The sequence below is a fragment of the Habropoda laboriosa genome, unplaced genomic scaffold (assembly GCF_001263275.1).
Source record: "Habropoda laboriosa isolate 0110345459 unplaced genomic scaffold, ASM126327v1 scaffold32, whole genome shotgun sequence".
NCBI lineage: Eukaryota > Metazoa > Arthropoda > Insecta > Hymenoptera > Apidae > Habropoda > Habropoda laboriosa.
The window spans coordinates 432908-458316 of record NW_017100135.1 but is presented as its reverse complement, the minus strand read 5'-3'; the positions used below and the strand labels follow the sequence as shown (position 1 = coordinate 458316).

Sequence of the window (25409 nt, the reverse complement as noted above, 5' to 3'; positions counted from 1 at the left end):
TATAATTTATCTATATTATTATATAGAAGACAGCAAAGTTTGAAATTTCAAATATCAAGCAGTAAATATACGAAATAACGATTCAACATTTAAACAAAAGAATTTCAAATTAACATACAAAGCAATCTCTAATTTCTAATTTTAGTCACCTCAATTAAACGATAAACGAATGCAATATTTTAACATAACCAGTGACGATAATGTTATCTCGAACATCCTCTGTCCTTCAGTTTTTCAATATTCTCTTCCCCAAACATATCGTAGAACCACGTTCCCTAAGTGTTTCTTCTTAGCAGTATACTAACTGGATAGTTGGCTCTTCTTCACGTAACAGTTACAAAGGAGCTATCACGGAGAACACGTTCCCCAAAGCGCATCGTCTCGCCTCTCTATAGTTCTTGACATTTGAGCCCTTAATATTACATTAGGTTCACGGTTACGAAAAATTTCAGGCGTCTAAAATGTTTCCGAGCAATTATCGTAAAAGTTGTTCTATAAAATTTCGTCGGGATTATACGGAGAGCTAGTCGAACTGTTTGGTAGTTAGCGGCCGCACAAGGCAATTTACGTTCAGAGAAACAATCTTGCCGATTTGACAGGATCGTTTCTCTAATTGCAAGCCAAAACTCTTCGACCCTCCGGGCAACAGCGTGTAAACCTGAACGTTCTCGAACCAGCGTGTAGAAGAAGCAGGGGCCGTACAAAATGCAACTTACGTATCGAGCTAAAATTTCGCTTTATCTCATCGATCGTTGTTCGTCCTTCAGATCATTGTACCTGGAATTTTTTCATCTTTTATCGGTCAGCTTTTTAAAGAAATTTTGCGGTTGAAAGTAATGTAAATCGCTCGAAGCAATTTGCGTATTGCGTATCTTGGATAATTTGAAGGAGTAAACGATGAAAACTGCTTTTTGCGTAATGTTACAGTATATATGACAGAATGAATAATTTTGATGGTAACATGATTAGAAATATTGTTTGTGAAGGTTTGAACCCCTTAACGCTCACTTTTACTCACTTTTACACAATATGGAAAGTGAAAGAAAATAATAAAAAAATATTAAAACAGTAATAAGAATTAGAAATAATGTTAAAGTTACTATGATACACAAACGCTTAATAAAATTTGCCATTTATTTTAGAAATGTGTTAAAATATTAAAAAGAAATATGAATAAGAGTAGTGGTATGTGTAGTGCACAGGTTTATTTTTTTCACTTTTATGGCCTTCGAATTGTGTCTCTATTGAACGTGTATACATACCTTCGTTGTTTCTGCTAAAACAGTAGACCTTGTGCTGCGGTTTACGTAAATGCGGGTACATTTATCCTCATTAGAAGAAGAGATTACAAGTAATCCGAGGACAGGTTTGCAGATACAAGTTTGTACAAAATATTTTCTTTGCCTTGATACGATGGGCTAAAGCTAACAAATTAACGACTTTTGTACAATTTTTTGACCGAACGTACCATTCATTTGAATCTGAATATTGTCGTATAATTTTACTTTTGCAAAAAAATATGTAAAATTTATGCATCTATAAAACGGAAAAGTTTTGAAAAATTTCTAATATCGTGATAATTTATTAAATTTTCTCGCTCTGAAGGACCTAGATACGTCCAAGAAGAATAGAACGAGTCATTCGTGCATTAAACCGAAAGATATTAATCCCGGATTTCATTATTTCCCAGGCAAACGCAATTACCCCTACAATATTCCTCGTAAACTCTAATTTCTAGTAATACCTTCGTTCTGCAGGCGTTGTTGACGTAGAGTTCTGCGAGATGTGAACACGGCAATTTTCACAATAAGGAAATATGTGTGTTAACAGAAATAACAGTAAAATTTCGAAACAATGACTTGTAACATTTGCAATCAATAGAATATTAAGTTAAATAAATGTACAGTTGAGCAAAAAAATAACAAAAGAAGAAAGAATTATTATACTGTTTTTCTTTGAATCTACAAAAATGACATATTCATCAAATATGCTAATTTTGAAGAAATATTGATATTCCATTTGGAATTGGAAGAAAAGACACAAATAGCAAATTTTTCAACTATTCCAGAGAATTGCCCTCGATGTATTAAAATATTAAAGTAATGTAAGAGGCATCTATTCTGAACGTTGCCACGAACTCCAATTTCTCTAGATGTAGGTAAGAAATTCTCAAGCTGCATACGAAATCCATTTTCAATAATATATGTAAATAAGTATATAGATCAGAAAATTACATACAGCTATAATTTACTCTTAGAAAGGAATATAATATCACTTGAAATCCACGATATTTATATCAAGAATTACCAAACCACGAATAATCATTTATTATGCTGGCTAAAAAAAAGATATTACTCGGTTAAAGGAAATACGAGGTTACATTTGAATTTGAAAACACGACAATATTCCATTAAAAATTATGCACGTACATATATATATATCAAGAAAGGAGGAGATAATATTTTAAGAGAAAGTTCAATGTATTTATGCATGGCATGTACAAAGAGAAGAGAAAATGCTTCTGAGCGAGAGTAAATTTAATTTAATCAGGGCATAAAAATACGTACGTCGACTGAAAAATCTTATCTGATGTCTTTCACTCGACGCACCTGTAATGAGAATCGACATTTAACGCGCTCACAATCGAACAATATACACACGTACGTCACTGAGTTACATGGAATAAGATAAATCACATGTTGCCCGTGAGTTTTCAAAGTGGATGTTTTGAGCCACGTCAGGTGTGACTGCACCTTCGGCGTTCGCCGACTCGTGGCCATAAAAGGTGCAACAATTTCGTTCTCCAAGGCAAAAAGTCCAGCTAAGTTCGAGCCATGGTGGCACTTAGGGTGAAATCCTCGACACCTGCGTGGACGTAAAAATTTGTTTTAAACAGATACATCTGATTTCCAGATTACTCGACAATTTCTTCGAAACGTCGTTTTCTTCTTTTCGTTTTCTCGTCTTACACGTCGATCCTTCCACCGATATGTCAATCGTTTCGAAAGAGACATCACAGCGACCTGCAAAGATTTTGGACTCGTAGTTAACCCTTTCATTGCAAAATTTCTTCGCACTGTATTGTTCCCGCTGTTTGCCACATTTCTTAATTTAATCCTTAATTTTATCATTCATAGACTTTCACCTTAATTTAATCAAACAAATTTTGAAACGATACGGCCGAAATAAAATTTGGAGATTTTGCATATCTGCCGCCGTGAAAGGGTTAAAGATTTATTTCATATAATTTAAGAGCAGATTTTATTTATCAAAGTGAAAATATACCACGTTGATAGGTATATATCTTTTGCTATTACTTGAAGTCAAATTTGCTATAAAAAATTTCAGTTTAGAGAGAAAGATTATGGGAATAACGATCAAGATTCAGTTTCACAGAGGTGTACATACATATGTCCGGTGTCGGGTATAAAAGTGCGTATAACCATGGCAAATTTGATATTAGTGTAATTTACTTGTGAACCTGATAAGGAACTGGTAAAATGCAGTTAAGTATATTGAAATACAAGTTTACAAATGTTGCACAACCAGTTTCCCCTGTAAGATTTCTTGGTCTTACTACATTCGGTGTATCTTCTCGCTCTTGCATGTACAAACATCTTGTATTTTAGTTTCTCCTCGTTACACGCGATCATAATTTTAGATCGTGCTTGTACGTATCAGATAACATCGTGATACGTGAATAACTGTAAAACAATAGGATCGTTTCTGTCAGAAGTACATAATTTCTTCGATTTTATGCAAAAAATGTAATTTTCATAATCGTCAAATAATTTACAACAAAGCTTGCAATTTTAAATAATCAATTCAACACTCATTATGCGGTATAATTTTAGTTTGTTACCTTGAAAAGTTCATAGAGTACATTTTTTGCTCCTAATATTCGCATCCAAAAGAAAGTTCAAATGATTCTTATACTATAACTTTAATAGATTAAGATAACAACTTTTAAGGTATTTAGGTGTTAAGAAGTAAGTTTCCTCTTATCGCCTAAAAAGTAAGCGAAAAATTCAAACTCTAATTTTCTTAAAAAGTAAAATGTAGAATAATAGTCAATTCAATGTAGCTCGTTGCAGAAATGTATTCTAAACTCAATATCAGTTATTAATCATTTAAACTTTCATTTGGCAACAATTCCATTACTATTGTCCTACCACAAAAATTCTGGTAAACTTTAAATCACTCTTCACCTTACAATCTTCAAACTTGATTATATTTGAAAATTACCATTTTTCCAAGCAATCTATTACACTAAAAAATTCACCCAGTTCTCCTACATACATACCAATAAACATACTACATCTTCATTCTATTACTTCACAATTACCAAACTTCAATCGTTGCTCCTCCTCAATCGTACAGCCTGAACGACGCACCATAATTCTCCCGTTTCATGCATATTTCATGGCATCAATAACAGACTCTGGCAATTATTTTAACTAGAAACCGTAGCTTTCCATCTGGTCGACTTCTTGGAACCGATCGCCAGCAAAACGGACGTAAAACGCGTAGTTATTCCAGCGATTCATTAAACGACACACTTGAGAGCAGTCGTACGGGTGTCTACTTGTACCTCGTCTCACCTGGGGAGGATCCGCGGCGACGGTCAAGCGATTCGTCCGCGATCGACGGAGAACGAGAGGACGTCTCGGCAAGTGTAGATCGATTGGAAGCGGAGATACCGTAGTGGTAGAAGGGACACCGAGCTAAAAGAGAGTAAAATGGACAATGAGGAGAGTCCGGAGCGGACTGCCTGGGGCCGAAGATAACCGGGTACCGGGAACAGAGAAAAAAGGCATCGCGTGACCGAAACCTGAAAACCAGAATCCCGCTGCTGTTGCAGCAGCCTCGAACGGATCCTCAGTCCCATACTTCTTCGATGAAATCGAACTCGAGACACGTCTGTGTATGAATTTCGCTCGCCCCGCGTATGTATACGCATGGTGGACGGTGTTGTCGTTTTTAATTTTCGGACCGAACACTACCGGTAGCCGCACGGACAAATACTCGGCTACCGAATTGGAACTCCCACAGTGAGGATCGCGAAACGAAGAGAGATCGAGAGAGAGAGAGAGAGAGATGGTGTAGGATTTTTTCGGTGTTGATCTCGTCGCGTTTCGATGGGTAGGGTGTCGCTGATGATAGGTATGAATGTTTTCTTCTTTTGGACGGGAGTTTGTGGAATTGGTGTTTCGAATGTTGTTTTTGTGTGTAGGATTAGATATTTAGAGTTACATCATAGAAAGTGATAGAAATGTTTACCGTTTCATCTTGATTGGCAGAAGTCTCGTTTCAGCTGAAAATTGAGGCGACTGAGGAAGTGTCTTTTTAATTAAATTTTCGTTCAATTCTTTGAGTGAGTTAGACTGGAATAATGTAGAAGCATTCTTGCATTCTTTTAAACTTTTTGGAAGTATAATAGATGACTATGGAGTAGAATTTAAATTCTAACGGAGTAAAATTTTACTGTTAAGGGTATTAAATATTTTTTAAGTTTGTAAAAAATATTAATACATTTTATACGTTGTTTTAAAATATGATTTTATCATTGTTATCGCTATTTATCACATAGATGATTGATTTTAGCAAGTGAACTATGTATTATTTGAACATTCTTTCAATATCTCAGGAAATTTTAACGTCTAGTTTAATACACTTTACACGTTTTAAAAGTAATACTACCCAACATGTACCGTTAAGCTAGAAGAATTCCGATCACCGATTATACAATAACAAGAAAAATGTTCGTCTTGTTCTTGTAAAAGAATAAGCAGCAAAACGAGTGTAACGTAGCAGTACACAGAAGTGGAGTTTTTCTTTGGCAAGATGAAGTACAGTAGTCGTGGATTTCAAATTTCTTGTGCCAATACAGCCGTAGAGTTCTTCGCAACATTAGCCATGGTCCGGAAAAATGTTTCTCAGTATTCTCGTAATTTCTACTCGAGCGACCTGCTTACTTGGTGTTAGTAGACGAGTATTTTAATTTTTTTTAATCTTATCTCGAAGTTCGTGTCATTTCGAAAAATAATTAAATATTTAGAACGAAAGATCTTGACACATTGTACGTTTCAAAGGTAATATGCTAAAAATATTTTCATTTGAACTATGGTATCTTCGGTACAAATTAAATTTGTTTATCTGAATTTCCACGCTTTCAGTGTTAAAATTTTAAACTTTGTCTTCGTTGTTGTTACGAACGATTGTGAATCGAATTGAACCGAAAGCATCAGAAATATTTCGATACTGTTTATTTTCTTTTCTTTATTCACTGCACGGTTCTAGCAACTCATTACCACCTATAAGGGTGTAAACACGCTAGACTCTCGAAACTAAATACCGCAATTATAAGTGGAATTCGTTCTCGCTGTATCGCCTACACGAATCGTTTAACAAAATCCAAATGCTTCTCCCTCGACGCTCATTTGTTCGTGTTAAATAATCGTAGTTTGATGTTGGTCAATCATTTTTCTTCTGTGCAAAAACAAATTTCGAGAAGAATTTCTGTTTTATAAGATTCCTCTTTGCAATTCTTTCAAGACGCAAATAATAGTATTTTGCAATGTGACTGTCTACAATAGCAGTTTATTGCAGTGATGAAAAATGATTCTTATTGCTAAAAACAGTCTAACATCTAAATTATACAAGGTGAGAGAAATCCTGAAAGGGGATGATTCTACACAAAATAAGACAAGAAAATTTTGTCTCATGAAATGTAATTTTCGTTCGTACACTTTCAACCTCATAGTGATTCAAATATGCTCCTGCAATTACCTAATCTTTAAACACGCTATTCGGTAGTGCCTTACAGTAACCGCTTTACATCAACGCGTTCGAGGTAATTTTTCCAAGGGTCTAATAAGATTCCCTTCCATTCCCAGGGAAACATGGGAAACAATCCGTAAAACCGCTAAAACGGCAATAGAATGAGGACGTCAGATGTTGTTCTGGGTTGCCCTAGAAACGATAATTATTCAAACCGGTATTACGTAGTAATTAATCTGGAGGTAGATTAGTGCCGCGCAACGCCACGGTGGGCGTTGACTGATCGAGTTAGCGTTGAGTTAGGGATTTCGCTGCTCGAGCTTGGCAGCCCCTGTAAGGTCGGCTATGCTCGTCCATCATCACCCTGTTTCTACCGGAACGAACCGTACGTAGCCCGGCTAGGACACCGGAGCATTGCATAATTAACGTGACTTCAGTTTAATTTTGCTGCAGACAATTAGCGCGGCGAGCCATTCACCTTGGCTAAAGTCTCAGGACGATTCCAGTTGGAACCGTGTTTAGACATCCACCTGCCTCCGCTAGTGACATTTGCCCGAGTTTCTTCAGACCCGCGATTACTTAACTAGACTCTGTTTCTACGAGTTTGTATTAATTGCGGCCTGTACGGTGTGTTTTCTGACACGTGTTCGTTTCGGTGGAAGTTTTCAGGGATTTGAACTGCGATCATGTTTATTCAGTCGCTAATGATACACTTTGCGACATATTTATTTAGCTACGAATTATACTCGAAAATTTTCTTATCTAATTTTCAAAGGGAACGTTTCGTGGCAAATACTTGACTTAATTTAAAAAAAAAAAGAAACATTTTAAGATTTTCTTATTGAGTCTTTAATAATACTTTTCATTCAGTTGGTAATAATATTTCCAAATTTCTTTAGTTGATTTAAGTGAAATAAAAATTTGATTTTTTGCATTTTCAAATTATTTAATACATTTGTTTGTATTATTAATAAAATTTAGTTCGTGTTTTTCTTTTATTAATAATGATATTTATAAAGGAAGCTTTAGTTACATCTTTCAGAAACTTATTTAGCGCGCCTGTTTGTATCGATGTTCACAAAAGACGGTGCAGGAACATTTTGCGGTAGATAATTAGAGCTAAGAGTGATCCATCTTGGTTAAAGTTTAAAACGATTCAACTTGTAATTATATTTAACCATTCTGCTGATCCTAAGCAACGCCAGCGGGCTTCATGCACCGTGAAATTGTACACACGTTTGCTTACGTTAATAGTGCAATTCAAAAGGAGAATTTGATCTTTATCTACCTAATTCAATTTTCTCCTACAGCTACCTACACGTGTGAGAACAATGAATAAATATTCTAATATTCCATTAAGTTCCTTCATTAAATCAACCAACTATTACACGAACAATCTTTCCGTATTATCCAAAGCTAGTAGAATAATTACACGTTCACGTATGAATTATTTCAATTTCGTACATCAGTGTACACAAAATATGAATCATTCCGAGAAAAATAACCGCAGAATGCAATGCATCATAAATGAGCAAGTGTAATAATTTTTATTTCCATTTAACTTTTCAACGCGCGAAAAACTCAGAATAAATGAACGAGCACAGTAATTCTCATTTTTGTTCAAATTTTCACAAACGACAAGCTGTCGACAAAATTTCTCACGTAACAAAAGTTAAAAATCGATCGCGACTCCTAGTGTATACCTACACGAAACGAGAGAAAACGTACGCCGTGAATTATCGAGAAATCAGATGAACAAACATTCACGGAATGTAAAAAAAGAAACAAATTATTTTTGCGCTGTGAGCATGATCGAAGCTCGTGGAGAAAACGGCGACCACGACGATGACGATATTTTGGCGTGCATCGCGGTTCCCAACATATCATTCGCGATTTTTCGGCGTCCCTAGAGAAATCGCGGGATTTACCGGCAGGTCTTCACGAACGTCAGAGTGAATTTTGCTAGACCCCGATCGCGCCAACCCCGCGACCCGTCATAACGTATAGATAATTCTCGCGTACGCGCGATCGATCAATGATGTACGCAGATCCGATTCACCTTTCCTTCCTGCGCCCTTAACAATCCCCATAGGAGCGGTTTATCGTTCAGACACTCGACTTTTTCGGATCCAGATAGCTAGTGGCGTGTGTCTGAACCAATTTTCGCTGAAATTTGTGTAAATCGCAGTAGGGATAGGAATTATTTGCAGATGTCTCGATTCGAGGGAGACGTCGGTTGTTTAGATTCGATACTGTTGAGATATATGTATTCTCACGACGAGTTGTAAGACACTTTTAGTAGATTTGGAATTTAATATTGGGCTGTATTATGAAATGTGCATCTGGTACAGATCTACGCGAATTGTTCGAATTATCAAAGGGTGTTCTATAAAGCAACGCCGAAAAGCGAGTCATGCGGGGAAATGTAAATTCACGTTCAGATGGTCGGCCAATATTCAACGTGAAAATATACCAAAAACTCGTTCTCGCGTATAGATAAACGCGAAGTAACATACAAGCGATGCGGTTACGATACGTTTAGGATATATACTGCGGAGTATCTTGAGGGTAACTTTGAATAATACATCGGATTCACTCATATTTAAAGTGAAATGAGCGCGAGCTGAGCACGAACACTAAAGCCACTCCAATGAAACTCGCTTTACTTAGTACAGAATTATTCCCATTCGCAACTATATGCATTAAAAATGACTGGAGGACAATTGAAATCTTTTAACATCTTCAATATTCATTGTTTCAATCATCTTTTTCCTCCGATGACGAGTGTTCTATTTCTTTTTCACATTTGTGCAATGCTTTCGTATACTAAATTTACTAGGAATTGTCGTAGTATCTAAATGAAATTCGTACAAGTGAAGTATAGAGTGAATAGTAAGGAAAAGTGTTAAAAATATATATTGTTTATTCTTAACTGCCATAAAATGCAAAAATTTATGTGTCGTTCCATTATAAGAAAAATAGAAGAATTCCTAGAATCAGAATAGAAAAAGAATTTTGCTTCATTTCATGGTATGTGATCGTGAAGTGAGACGTCCTTTGTTCTGAAACATTCATGAAAAAATTAGTACTGATAATAATTTTCCGTACATATTTCAGAACAAAGAATGACCACATCCCGTGAAATGAAGTGTATTATTTCACGATCTATCACGTATAATAATTCCCCATGTTACATGTATCATTCAGGTTTTAGTGGCCGGCGCAACGCGAAAGATACTTCCGGATTAAAAGGCAGTTCGGTCGATGAAAATTGCCACGAGGGCCGTCGTAACGCGGAAACTCGTAGGCTAAAGGCAGTGAATTTTATCGCAAGCACGTGGGGGCTTGCTTAATTTTATGCGATTTTTTATCGACGCCTCGTAATATCGATAATGTAAGGCACTGCTGCTTCACCTCTCGTCCCCATACCACGGCGGCTGGTACGTACGGGTCGAGGGGTGGCTTATATCAAGTTATAGGAGTTTGAGAAATGATCGCCGTTTTTCGGAGTCTGCTATCCTTTTTCTTCATCTTTCGATATCGAAACGGTACCGAAAGCGTATTCGGAAGTTTTTAACTTCGTCATCGTGATCCGCTAATTTCCTTCGGGAGTTTCAGCCTGAAGGCTCTTCTTTCTTCCGGAATACGAATCAATTTTCCCGCGAAATTAGTGAATTTCAATTTAACACGTTGCAAAAGTAATTTTGATACTTCAAATTTCGAAATAGTATATAAAAAGAACGGGTATACCTGTATTTCTTTATAACAGCAGAAAAATGGCGTTACTTAATCCTTCGCACCATGATTCACGCGTTATTAAATTTACCCACATTTTAATGTTAATAATTTGTATTTAAAAAATTGCAAAAATTTGAATTAACCACATGATCAACATTTAGGCATTTTAGCAAGTTTATTGCTACCTAATTAACTTCAATTTTATTATATTTACTTAACAGAAATTTTAAAGCTCAAATGAAAGTGAAGAAAAAGCGTAATTAGTTATTATCACTAACTTTAATCACTTAAACACTTAATTTAACTGTTTATTCTCAAGTTACCGACTGCATTACGTAAAAATCTTCGTTTCTGTGAGGAACAATGCTTGCGAAAATCTCAATTTCCACGTAAACCTTTGCCGAAGACAACAGTTGCCTGGAAGTGATTGCCCTCGTGTTTGCATAATATCGAAAGCGGAAGCGTGTTTTCAAAGAAGCAGGAATTTCTTAGGGATATTTTTTCCCTTCCCAGGAAACGTGTTTCTTTAACATTCCCCGAAGTGTCGAGGTAAATCCTAAAGACCGCTAACACTCTTGCTGTTACAGCCGCCCTTAAGCAATTTTCTCGATTGGAACTGCATCGGCTTTTACATTCCTGGAAACGTTTAGTTTTCATTTCCCTAGTTAAGTACTAACAAAGCACCACCACTCCCATTGCCGTAACAGCGGTGCAGTTATCCCTGCGCTTTGTAGCCTCGTACCAGAGGTGCACACCTGCAATGTTCAACCACGGTTCCTCGAAAGACTTTAATTACAGGCATGCTGTTCAATTCCACGACGGAAGGGAAACAATGTACCACGTTTCGTCGTATTTTCGTCCTTTCTCATCCTCGCGTCGTTAATCGATCGGAGATATCCTTGTGATAGAACGTACTACTTGCTACACTTTCTTATCAGAGAAAGAAAACAATATGAGTTTCTTTGGAACGCAATAATTAATCACCAAATGAAGAATAATTTGAAAAATTATGAGAAAGAGATGAATATTAAGCACATTCAAAATGGAGAACATTAAACTAAAAATTTGAAGTCACGACGAAGATATCAAAAGATTAAAAAAAATCAAAAGCATAAAAATTCATACGTGTAAAAATCTCACAAACCCTGGGAAATTAGAAAAAAAGAATACAAAGAAGTGGTATAACAGTAACTAAGAACCCAGTGAGAAAATGATTAGCAGAAGAAGAAAGAGAAGAAACGAGAGAATCGAAGAGAGGAGACGAGGTTTGAAAACGTAGACATTTCGTACGAGTATGGTGGCTAAAAGGTAATTTTATAGAGCGGAATACGTCTTCCAAGAATCCGTTTAAAGCCGTTTAGCTGTCTGTTATGTCGGTTCAATTACGCTGCTCGTAAGTACGTTATATCGGCATCGGCTGTTTTCTAAATATGTACGTAGCTAGTGGGACTGGGTCGAGCCGAGAATATGATAACCTTTTATAATACACGTTGCCTCGTAAAGATTCAGACTACGGATAGTATTGCGGCTGAAATTGCACCTTCCAAAGTGGATTCCCAAGGTAGCGCATAATACACGGGAGAAGCCATTGTTCCGGCAGGCTTCTCGCGTATTTCCGTCCCGGTACCCGATGTGAATCGAATTCGATAGATTCGTTTCAATTTTCTTCCCTGTCAGCTCGAGAGTTCCTCGGAATTCGATGCAACGGGAATATCTCGTTGGTGGGTCTAGATGGTGCAACTGATTATTCCGTTTTTGCGAAACTCTTCTCATAGAAATGGTGTTCTCGTGGAGTTTCTGATGGAAACTTCGAATAAGAGATGAAGATAGAACAGTTTTTGGAAATTTTAAATGAAAATTTGTGAGAAGGGGGCTTGTAAAATTTTGTGTTGTAATAAAAGGTACTAAAGTATAGGAGAATATTGGAATAAACACAATGCAAATTTTAAAATATTTAAAATCAATTGTAAGTAGATTAATACTGCTTGTCTTTGTTATTGGTGATCACATTAATAACACAATTATTAAACACTGTAGAATCAACAGTGAATATAAAATTAAATTAATATGAAAATTTAGATAAATTAGAATATCATGCAAATATAAAATTAAATATTCAGAATGTATTTAATTGAATTTTTGCTTCAACGAAAAAAGGGTTGATTTCTCTTTCAATTATTCCCGTCCACTGTAACTTCTCTTTGCAACCGGAAATTATCTCACAACTTTTTCTCGACGAAACATGGTTATTCCATTTCTTTTTCACAAAATAAGTCAACAAATTCAATGTTCGAATTTATTCAAGATTTCTTTCACAGCAACACTGGCGACCGGTATCGCTGCAAGGAATCCGCGGTGCGCAGAAAATAATTTACTTTGAAGGCCGCAAACTCTATTACCGGGCAGAACGTGCTCGGCGAAATAATGACTTTCTCTAGCCCGGTGTCACAGCTCGCTGTTGCATCATCAAACGATTCTAATTTCAGTCATTCTTAGCCGGTGATGCACGGGCAAAGGTTATGTCTCAAGAGCAGTAGGTCATCGAAGATGAAACCGCTGTCTCTTGCTCCTTTTGTGCTGACAATTTATGATCCTATTTCATAATTTTAATTTACTGAATGAATCGACAATAGTATTTTCAATACTGTCGTTGGGAAATATGTGTAGAAATTGTCTGATAACAAACGGTTCTATTTTCTTACATTGTCAGATTTTTATTACGCATTAAACATTGTAGAATTTTCCGAAAAATTTACAGTAAAATTAAAAATGCACCACCATTCTCAATCAACTTCATTTCATCGTACTCGATGAACTTAATAAACTTCACTTTCGTTACTCGTGTTATTCCTTCAACGGACCAAATGCAAAATGCACGCACTTAAATTCTAACCTCTTCGGGAAGCCGGAACGTCGAGATGGAAGGAATAAAGCGGCTGTTGGTAGCGGGGCAGAATGTATCTCGCTTATACGAAGAAAACTTTGGCGCCGGCATCAAGGCGTTCACCGTTCCTTCGTGGGGGATGGCGCGCGCGATCCCGCTTTTTATTTATGCCGGCCATTTTGCGGCACGACAGGACGCCATCTTGTTTTTATGGCCACCCCTCAGGCAACGTCGTCCAACCCTCTTTCTATCTGCATGCAGATACGAATCCCCCGGCATTTTATCTTCGAAACTCGTGCCTCTTTTGTCGCTGTTCATCGGACCAAGTTCGAAAGAGCTGCGAATTCAAGTTCACCTCCTGCCGCCCATTACGGTTCCAAGAAGAATCCTCAACGAGGAGGGTAGGGAGAGACGAGCACCTCCCTTTGTTTTATTCACGGCTGATCCGTCGATCTGTCCTGATTACATTTTAAACACATTCTTGCCTCCCTACGAAGCACGATCCACTTACTCTTAAGTTGGACCCTCCTCTTCTGTTGCTCCTCGTCCTCTGCGACTACGGCCTCTCGTACCTCGAGACTTCCTGCAAATGTACCTCCTTTTAAGGGTACTTTGAGGAGAAAGTGGCTGTAGTAGGGAGCGTCGAACTTTCGAGCTGGTCGCCGGCGGTTTATTCGGCGGTTTCTTCTATCGAGAATTTTCAAAGGGTTCCTGTACCTATTTACATATGTACATCGAAGCTTTTATGTCGGACACTTGCATCGAAGGTGGTGTAATTGATAGTTGTAGAGTCGTTTTATACATAATTCTATAATTTTGCTTTATACGATGTATCTAAGTATGGAAAAGAGGTGCGCAAAGACATTTACACATTAATCGAAGTAAGACGTTAGTGTTTATCCGCAACTGAATCTTGATAAGAGATGCAGAAAAATTGAATTTATGTTCAAATGAAAAAGAGAAACGTGAAATAAATGTTTTTAAGTCATTGGCAGGAGCACGCAGTAAATGAAGAGAAAATAATAATTTATAGCTAGTGACTTTTGCAAAATGATTCGACGTGAAATTGTACGAAAGGGGATTTTATTAATAACAGGTTTCACGTATTAATCGTTTCGTTTGAGTCTGTTTTACGAGAATTTCTGCCGTTCCATTTCTGCACACTTTGAGTCCAGTATTTTTGCATTAAACTTAAACCATAACGCTTGAAATTGAAATTTTATCAAGCAGCATTTACGACCGTTGTAAATGTTGCAAGTAATGCGCGTGAACGAACACGTCGCGTGTGCAATAAGAATTATGGCGTTTTATTTTCATGTAGCTATTAAATTTCGAAATTGAGATGTTATCGTGCAGTATGCTCGTATTAAATGTAATCTAAATGTAAGTTACGAACGTGTATCATGTTCTAATTAGCGATTTCCACTGGAGAACATTTCAAATAGTCCAGAACGTTACATTTGCATTAATAGAACGTGTGGTTGTTACAGTTGTTTACATAATTATTAGTACCTTCGAATGTAATTATACGACACGATACATTTCCATCGAACACAACGGGAACTAAACTTTATTTCATAATTACCAACCTCCTTCAACCCTTTCGTGACTGAACAATTTTTTATTCATCTGTCGATCATCGCGCCTGTAATGGATACCAAATTGAGATCAATTTTTATTCGAACACTCAAGTGGAACGTATGCATCCCCCTAGGCACGAAAGGGTTAAACAAAAATGAAATAATACAATAAAAGATGTCATAATTCTTCCTTTTTCACGTGTTAAAAAATCACACTCAAAATCCCAATTCTCTGTTTAATTTTAACAACTCGATATCAATTTCTTCTCATGGATCATCTATAAATTTCGCGTATCCACGTGAAACGTTACCCTTGTCTTGTAATATACCACAAAAAGGAATTGAAGGTTGAGAAGACGCAAGGTGCAAAGAATTCAGCTAAGCCTAACAATTAATTCTAATTTAGCCGGACTCAGAGGCCGCTTTTTACGAACATTTTATGCACGCCCATAAACCGTCAACTTTACGATTAAAGTTACAGCTAACCCCTCTAGTCCCTTGATCCTCCCTTGGTTCGCGTGCGTCTCCCTACATATATATTTTTATTCGAGCATACGCGAATTTTCCTCTTTTTTCTTCTTCGTTTTCTTTTCTCTTCGTTCGTCGTCCTTCATATTATTCAGGTAATGGGCTCTCGTCCTCGCTTAAGACCGTTCCTTTTTAGAGGCTTTGAAAATGTTACCACGTTACGGCGCGGCACTGTCGTAAGGTTACGTCGTCAGGGTAAATACTTCGACCGCAAAGACTCGTCGCCGTGGTATTTTAACCAAAATTGCGCGGTAACAGGCTTCCCAAGGCGAGCTCAGGCTCAAGCTATTGGACAAGTTTTAGCGGCCAGACTGTCGTTAGACACGCTAACGACGAGACTCGGTTGACGGGACGTGATATTCCAAGTGCCCCACGAAAAGAACACAGAGCGGATATCGTTGGTACGCACGAACAATCCTTCCCTTTCCCGTCTTTTCTTACCTCACTTCACTTTTTGCTTCTTTAAGACAGTCGTGCGACCCATTCCATATCGGATCATCCGCAAGGCGATCTTAATATTGACACTACTCGGGGATGTCCCTTGGTTTCTAGTCGGATGCTAGATTCGCTAAGGTTCATCCGCGACTTTGCATTTTTTCTCTCTTGCGGAAAGTTGTTAATTTTCTGTGAAATTTCACTGAATTTTTCTAGGTTTAAGATTTTTCTAAATTTTGTCTAATTATAGGCTGGTTAATTTTCTCAAGGAATTATTTTTCACGAAATTGACACCGAGTATCTTTAGACTCGTGTTCCCTGTTACGTATTTTCTTACTTGTGGAAGATATTTTTTGAAATCACGTCGAACTTTGTTTCTTTCGTTTTCGGCCAACGTCCTTTTTCAGTTGGAGCTAACGAAGAAACAGAGAAAGATAGAACAGCAATCACACAACAAAGTATTAACAACACCTGCTCGAAAAGAAACAACAGAGGACCCAAACAGTTTCTCAAGGAGAAAAAAAGCGTTCGGCAGCGTTTCATTAATCGAGCAACAAAAATCCATCCCTCGGCCCCGATAATTTCCAACATCTCGTTAGGCGGTTGAATTTATCGTAACAAGTTGTTCGGTCGATCCGGCTTTCCAATTCGTAAATTCGACGTCCCCTATCGTTGTTGGAGAGCGAGAGCAACGATCGTCGGTGGCGTGCGTGCGTCCAGCTATTCTACGAAAGTAATTACGAATGAATTACAAGAGAGACGGCAAACCGTGCCAGTACACACAGCATGATAATGTAACGGAGAGTATAATGACCGGTACGCGATTATCGTCCTAATAAGCGAGTGACGCAAGAAAGTCTCTCTCTCTTTCTCTCTTTCTATATCTGTTTCTTTCTGTGTGTGTTCTCTCTTACACGTTGAATAAGAATGTGAGAGGCCAGTGAGCAGTTAGAAGAGTTACATGGTTGAGCAAAGTCTTTTGAAAAAGAGGCGGGATAAGGCGCGAGAAACGATCCTGTCCTTCTATCATCAGCCAATGTTCTCCTCACTTTCCCATAGATGCTTGAAATTAGGCTTCGCGAAATGAACTTGAGAAGTTTGTTATTATCCCTCGTCTATTATGTTTAATGCCGATCTCAGAAGCCGAGATACACGTTCTTCACTCGTTTCGATTAGCGGCCGCAACTCTATACCGTAAGAAGTTTCAGTTGATTCTCTCCGTTCTCTGTTTTAGTTGGTGTTTTTACTCATTTTCGTTGTTCAGCGAGGAGAGAGTTCGTTTGTTAGAGAACAATGTGGAAATTTCAATTACTTAGAAAATATTTATTTACGTATACTGAAGAAGTGGAATGTTTGATAAATCTTTAGATGATACTTCGTTATTACAATCGCATATAATCATTGTAATCACTCTTGCTTTACACCAAAGTGTATCGTATTTGCAGAATACATTACATTAAAATATTTCGAAAGGAATTTAGTGTCAATCTTGCAAGTAACACGAGATGAATGCAAAAATTGAATTAAACTTAATTCTATAATATTTGGAGAAAGCACCGCGCTGAATATTGTAAAAAAATTGAAAAAGAATAGAAAATTGAAGAATATGAAATGAGAATATGATTAATCCGCTGGAGCAGTAAACGATTCTTCGTACGATTCGACAAAATTACCAATAATCGTATTCTTAAGCTACGTCGAAAATTCTAGCAATCATACTTTGGCTAATTTAACTACGATGTATCTTCCTCCTCTAAGAAAATCAGTTTATTACGTTCGTCCAAATGAGCACCGAGGTAATCCGTGTCTCAATTAACACTCCTCGGTGCATGTATTTATATTATAATTGAGCAAACATTATTGACAAGATTATTTCCTTGTCTCGTTGCGGAATTTCTACCCGGCGGAACGTATTTTTGGAGAAGGGCGGAGCGTCGGTAAAGGACAGGGTCGTAGGTGGAAAGAGGGATGGATAATGGAATAATATCCACCTGATGGCCGTTTACCCTTTAACGATGATTCCTCGGTTTCGAGCAAACTGCGAGAGAGAGCAGTTACGTGTCAAATTGAATTTCACGGGAAATTTTCCGCGTCCCGCCATTTTCTGCCCCTCCGCCGGATCATTATCGCACTAGTCATTAATTTTCAAGCTGAACTTCCGGTGCTGATGTTCAATGCTGCTGCCCTCTCTTATCGCTAGAATTATCGTAAAAAGTGGAAAATTTCCAAACTTGGCTTCCGTCGATCGAAATTTTTATCAAATTATCTTACTAAGGTTCGGAGATGGTAGAAGGAAGAAAGCAAATTTAAATTACAAATGCACCTATGCGTAACTCAGAAAATGTAAATGTTGCAAGGAAAGAAGTTTAAAATTTCCATTTGACTAACAGCTGAATTATTGATCATATGTATTATCTGATCTGTTCTTCGGTGTGAAACTAATAAAATTAGAAATGTGCCGTTTTACTAAATAGACGATTTATTAAAATTAAAATAAATTTTTTTTTAATTATGCGTATTCTAATATCCTATTATTACTGTAACTAATATTCCAACAAAGTAAAATTCTCAATATTTCTAACTTAATGAAAATTCATTATTTCATATCGAACATCTAAGTTAAAACACTTTCTTGCAACGATTTATTATTACAATTAATTACTACAAAGTCAAGAATTCGTGTAAAATATTCCATTGCACACTTTCGACACGTTTATTCGAAACACCCCCTTGTTCGAGTTATCTTGTTTACTTCACTACAGTTTAGACACGTTAATACATAAAAACGAACAGAGGATAAATTCCACGAAACAGCGAACCACAACTTTCCATTTACAATTATTAATTCACTTTTATTACCCAGGAGTGAACAACTTAATCGGAGTTATCAGTCCCTTTAATCGACCACTATCTTTATTGGGTATCTGTGACAGAAGCTCGTCGTCAGGAGTGCCATTCGTGGTATTCCATAAGAATGCGTAATCTTTTCCATATTTTAGCGACATATGAGCCATGCTGCTACAGTCAATCACAAAAGTCCACATATTAAACTCGTCTATCTTGCTGTATCTAAATGGTCAAAATAAACTAAGGATACACGTTATCTCGTAAAAAGTTTGAAAAAGTCATTCCTATTTAATTATCGACACGTAATATTTCTCCGATGTCTTGAAATTCTGATGTTAACTACTTTTTGTTGGAAAGAAGTTACATTTTTCCTTTGAGAACATATTTTTCAAACAGGTGCCATTCTGCCAGTTTTCGATATTTTACAATACTATGCGAATTTTTTGTTTCAAATGATTCTGTGCTAAAACTATTTAAACTTTGTTTTTATGTATTTTTAAAAATGTTCGCAGTATTAAATTAAAAATTGATTTCTATTCTAAAAAAAAAAATTTTCTACTTCCAGACTCCAAAATTGGAAAATTAAATTATAACCTAAATATTTAGCTCGTAAAAATTTACTTTTGGAATTGACTGTAAATGACCAGAAAACAAGTATTCTGCTGAAAATGTCGTTAAATTCCTTTGATCGAACAAGAACATAAATAAGAATATAATGTAATCTACAAGTTATATTACAAGAAAATTTTACACGTTCTAACTTTGTCCAATTTCAATCGAAACTTTTCTTAATCAATCACTACTTCCGGTTACCAAGGGCCAACAGATTTTTCTTACTTCTACTTCACGATAATACATACGAACTGTTCACAGGCCAAAGTATTATAGTTAACTCCACTTTTTGAATTTTTTAAAATTTCAGTTCCAAAGCACTTAATTGATTCTTACCTTTTTATATTTAAAATAAATTTCCTTGAAATTAGGCTTAACACCATTAAATGACAGAAATTTTTATAGCCGTTGAATAATGAATAATTCATTTCAAAAACCAATGCGATTAACTCCGTGCTCTAAACTAAATCGTTGTAACAATGTAATTCAAACGCTTACGAGAATTTAGCTAAAAATTATTAATTATATATTTTCATCAATTTTCTCTACTTCTTATTTCCTGGATTTAACCGATTTAGCAAATGAGTGGCTCATACGTATATCAAAATTATCGAAGACGATACTTGACATTCTAATTAATTGATCGATCTTCAGCACTCGTTAAATGTCCAATAAAACAAATTCGAACGGTTGTACTTTAAATTGAACTTTTCTCTTTTTATATGCATTTAATGTACACTTTTGCAACCAACTGTATACTCCATTCTTTCTCGTAAGTATGATGTGCATACGCGTTCTTCTGTGCAATTTTCTGGGACGCAACGCCAAGCTCACACGTTCCTATCTCTTCTGTATCTTCGGGTTTATCGGTTCTTTTAATAATCGACCGGCTATTTCGTGTTACACCTTTTACGTCGAACGCAATTGCGAGGATCGTTCGGACGTCGCGTTAAAACGCGACGATTTCGCAGAGATAAACGTTGTTTAAATGCACGCGATCCTTTCATCGAATCGATGAAATTGCTTGTTTTAATCACACCACGTGAATAGGGCTGTCGAGGAAGACTTCTTTTTCACGAGTAACCCGCTAAATGCGAGAGATTTGACGCGATTGTCGTGTAATTTTTGCGAGGTTGAAATTGCAATTGCAGAGACAGCAGTTGCAGAGCAATTCAGGGGATTATCGGTGGTTAGCTTATTCTACAAGAGAGATTCTGTATTCGAAATGTGTAAACACGACAATTCGTGTGAAGAAGAATGGGGGTAATTTGACTTGCTGCGAATTATTGTGGGAACAAGTGAATTTGAATTTTTTTACTTCTTAAATATGCTGGTGATTATAAAAATGGCCTAAATCGTATATTTTTTGTTTCGAAATATTTAGAATATTGGATGTATTAAAAAATATCTTTTCATTATGCAACAAAATATTTCACGAAATATCACAACTCTCTTTTATGAAAAAATCTCAATTTTTTGAGATATTTGACTTCAACCACTTTCATAATCACTAGCACAAATGTGCATTACTTAGCGTTAACTACTACTTTATGTTAATAACGGATAAGAATTTTCGATACTAAGTGACCATAATAATAATCGTAGACACACGATTCGTCGGAATTTTAAGTACACATTTAATTGATTGTTCAATTGGATAAATTAAGAAAAATCTACTGTAGGCTTTTAAAATTCTTATTTTAAGGATTTGTAATTTTCAAAGTATTTGCCTTTCTTAATTAACTAATTTATGAGACTATGCGTGTAAAACAGTATTCAACATCTTGAATATTCAGCAAAATTGATACATATTAATACGAATTAATTCCCTTTTTTTTTTTTTTTCTAGTATCATACTTGTTAGCAAGGAAAGATAAACGAGGAACGAGGTAAACCTTGTTTTTTATTTTTTAAAAACTGCCAGCTCGAGTATTTACAGTGTAGAAATTACTTTTTTATGATCTCTTTCGTGAACATTTTATCGATTAATTTTACATAATTTTGAAATGCCTGGAAGGTAGATAAAATGTGGAATTTATGGTAGGATAAGGTACAATGTATTAAATTACAAAGGAAATGGCTATTTTTCTATTACGTAATGTATTAGTTTTATGTCAATATTTTATTACTTGGTGACACTTCCAATGAAGGCATTAGTAGAAAGCTGTCTCTTGATTAACATACTGGTAATTCCACATAGATATATTATATAATATCAATATACGTTAGGTTGTGTAAAGTCAAACATTTAACTTACTTTTCCTCTTAGGTAATTCTATCTTCCGGATATGAGAACGTACTTATAGTGTATAATTTATGAGAAATTTAATACAATACATACAAACGTACACATTTCAGAATGTAAACAAAGAAAAATTTCACACTTCTCAGCGTCTAAAATAAGTTTTACGAAAAACTCAAAGCTAGTTTGCATTTCTAAAGAAAACAATTCTAAAAGTCACAAGGAATACCTACTGTATACAAATTAATCACACACTCGGTGAAACATAATTCGTCTCATCCCCCCAACTTCACCGAAGCACAGTTAAACCCTTGCGCCATTTAAAACCTGTGCATCACCATCTCCGTAAAAAAAAAAAAAAAATAAAGAGGAATTAATCACACGTGAGGAAAAGTATCTCTAATTTGCAAACTAGAAAAATGCTGAGACAAAACGAACAAGCATTCATTTCCACTCGGAATCTCGTAATGTATTTATCACATTCTTCATTCTCATTACTGCATACCGCGTATCATGTTTCGAGGCATTAAATCTACGGGTATGCATATCGCATTAAATGCACTTTCTGTTATTCATGCGCTATTACTGCGACAGATAAATGCTTAATGATGTCGATAGTCACGCTTCACAGAGAATAAAGTACGGGAAAACCATACAATGTTTTAGTGCGTGGACTCGAGTGATTCGTTAACGAGTGCAAATTAGCGAAAAGAAAAGAAAGGGTGGAAAAAAGACGAAAAAAGCGTAATGTCTCATCGACGTGAAATTATGAGATCGAAATAATTTAACTTCGATCTGATCCTGTTATTTATCTCTTACTCGCTCGGAAAGGATTAAAAAAAAAAAAAAAAATCGGCGATACGATAAATAAACGACACAGAGCGTGCAAAAGCGTTTTTGCCACGTTCGAGTGATTCAGGTGCGCGGTGAACCAGCTATAATGTTCATTCAGTGTAAATTATTATTGAATCCCAAGTCAATCGAGCGAGTTTGCACTTAACAGTCTCATGAATGATGGTAATTTGATTAATTTTGCGACACTTGTATGTACGAGTGACATTATTAACTCGCTTTCGGTTCTTTCTTCTTTCTTCTTTGGTATTGAAGGGTTAAAAATACAGAGATACATTTTGTATTAAAAAATATATCAATATCGCGGTGTTTGACCATGACTTCTGTGCTACTTTTAAGTTCCAAAGAGATTTATAGCAACGCGTAATTACCAGATTACCATTGCGAGATAAAATTGCTATCTCGAAGAACGCGATAGTATAAGGGCAAAGAAGTTCTCGCGTTAAATGGTGACTACGATATTTTAAAAGTCACAATTCTGAGAGCACTCAACTGAAGAATGACTCTTTACGTAAAAAGCGATGTGGTCTTCTTAAAGGGGAAGAATATCTATATAGCGAGGGTAAAACGTCGGAGAGACCAGTGAATAAAGTAAAGTAAGCAATATATCACACGGAGTCTCGTACATTTTTACATTGAAAATCTTGTGTGGCGTAAATGTTCGTATAAACGTTCATTCCATTCATCTCCTATCGCTACAAACTCTTCAAACAAGTATATTAAAATCTCACACACACACAAAAATTCCACATTCGCAAAGCTATTCCTCAGAAATCTAATTTCTCCATTCTTGAAACCCAAATCGGTCCAATTCCACGATTCTCCGAACCGTCGTTTCGATCCTCGAAAAAGTGTTTCCTGGAAGAAACGAATTTCCCGTTGCAACGAATCGGCCACCAAGCCGGCCGACGTTTAATCAAACAATTTACGCCACCTTCTTACTCGAACGAGCAGAAAGCGGCCCCCCTCAGACCGTAACATTCACTGGGAACACTTGCCGAAGTGGCGTATTTCTACAGGTTGCTCCCGATCTAACCAACGTATACAATAATTAGCCAGGATAAACGGCGTTTCGATAAGGGAATCTCAAGCGCAAGTTTCAGCCGCGATTTACGCGGCTAGTTTCGCGTAAGTGGACGATAAAGCTTCAATTTGATTTCGCCCCGAGCACTCTCACACTGTGTGCGTTTCTGAGCGCGAGAGTGTATGTGTGTGTCCGGTAATGGAAGTGGCGCGGTGCTATCGGGTTAACGGTAATTTTATTAATACTCTTCCACTGAATTGGAATACACCTGCTGCTGCCAACTACAAAGACCGCGTTACAATTTGCACCGGTCGGCAAATCGTTCCGTGTAACTCGTAAGCCTCGCTTTTTTACGATTTTATAATCGTTTCCCAAAGCGAGCGAGAGCCATTGCTTCGGCCAACGCGAGAGTGCGCGCGCGCACTATCGCAGGGTAATTCCCCCCGGAGCCGCGTAACTCACCAACGTCGCCGCTTTGGCTTGCAATTTCAACGCTTGTTTTACCCTGGTAGAACATACGGATTCGCACAAGAATTCCCTCAAAGCGTTCGTTGAGAATCGCGAAGTTTCTGTTGTTCGGGAATCCCCGCACTAACGCGAAATAGTCGCAGGAGTAACGGCAACGAAATATCCCTAGCGGCAACGAAATTCCCCTAAACTACGAAACTTTCGCTGCTGCAGGCGCATAGATCTGTGGGATTCGGTGTTTTTCTTTTTTATGTTTGTCATTCTTTCGCACATCACAAATTTCAAATGACAGCGAAGAAAACACCTTGAAGAGCGAAATAAATCCTCTGAGAAAAAATTGCTAATTGCTACAACTTAACGAAGCTCATCGTTCGCTCTAATGTTACATGTGAAACTTATAAGAATTCTGGTTTAGACAAATCATATTTACATATGATTGTATTGATTGCAACGAGAAATTATTCTTGTAGAGGGAAATATCAATAATTCGGTAGCTTCAAATAGAAGCAATCTTTAATATCGTATTATCAAAGTGATATTAATATTAATAGGAAAATTAGCATCTACAGTGATGTTATTTAATATTTTCAAATTATTAAGAATTAAGCACAGTATTATAATGTAATAATATTTTTAATGTGATTTTTTAAATTAAAAACACATCTTATAGGTAGTGATTAATGCATTTTACGTATAAATTTGTCAGTATAATCGGAAACATCTGATATCGTTGAGCTTAATTCATGTCACCTGTACCTGCACCCGATAATTGGTTTTATTCGATTTTATTTTTAAAATACATTAAATTGCATCAAGCTACCTTTATTAATGGTTGACACAGATACTTCGCTTCTCCTCTCTCTGTTATTATTTATAACCATTATAAATAGTTCTATGTCGTTAATCTTTTATCCGAGTTTAGTAGTGTCACTCATCTCTAATTAAAACGGAGCTAAAAATATCAAGCAATTATTAGCCAAACATTGCAGTTACTGCTAGAGTGTATACATATTTTCCACGGTCTTGCTATCCAATATATCAAATTGTTATACTAACTATTTTGTTACCATAAAACGTCAATTACTCGAAAATGAATTGTCCAAACGATAATTATGGAGGTTTCTAGTTGCACAGATCGATAAGCTAATTGCACAGAAACATGATCAGATATAATTGCATTGTCAATATGATAGAACACATCTATTGTTCAATTTATTTAGATTTTATTTTTCATGTTTCACCGCAACAATTACTAGATTGAGATGATAATTTGAAGGTTGAATTAAAGTGATAAAATTAAGTGATAAAATAATCTGATTAATAAAATATATATAGGGTTATTAACGAACGCCGTTGATTTTCTTCGATAGTAGCCGGAGCATTTCCGAGGAGGATCGGCCATCCTTACCAAAACAGGAC

General features: G+C 36.4%; 1 protein-coding gene across 1 annotated transcript in view; it reads left to right on the top strand.

The window, feature by feature from the left end:
- The window catches only part of LOC108578618 (homeobox protein Hmx), a 40830-nt gene that overhangs the window by 6537 nt on the left and 8884 nt on the right, over positions 1-25409 (top strand). The window contains exon 2 of the mRNA XM_017941985.1: positions 25361-25407. Within this exon, the coding sequence (XP_017797474.1) occupies positions 25361-25407 (47 nt within the window). The remainder of the gene's footprint in view (positions 1-25360; positions 25408-25409) is intronic.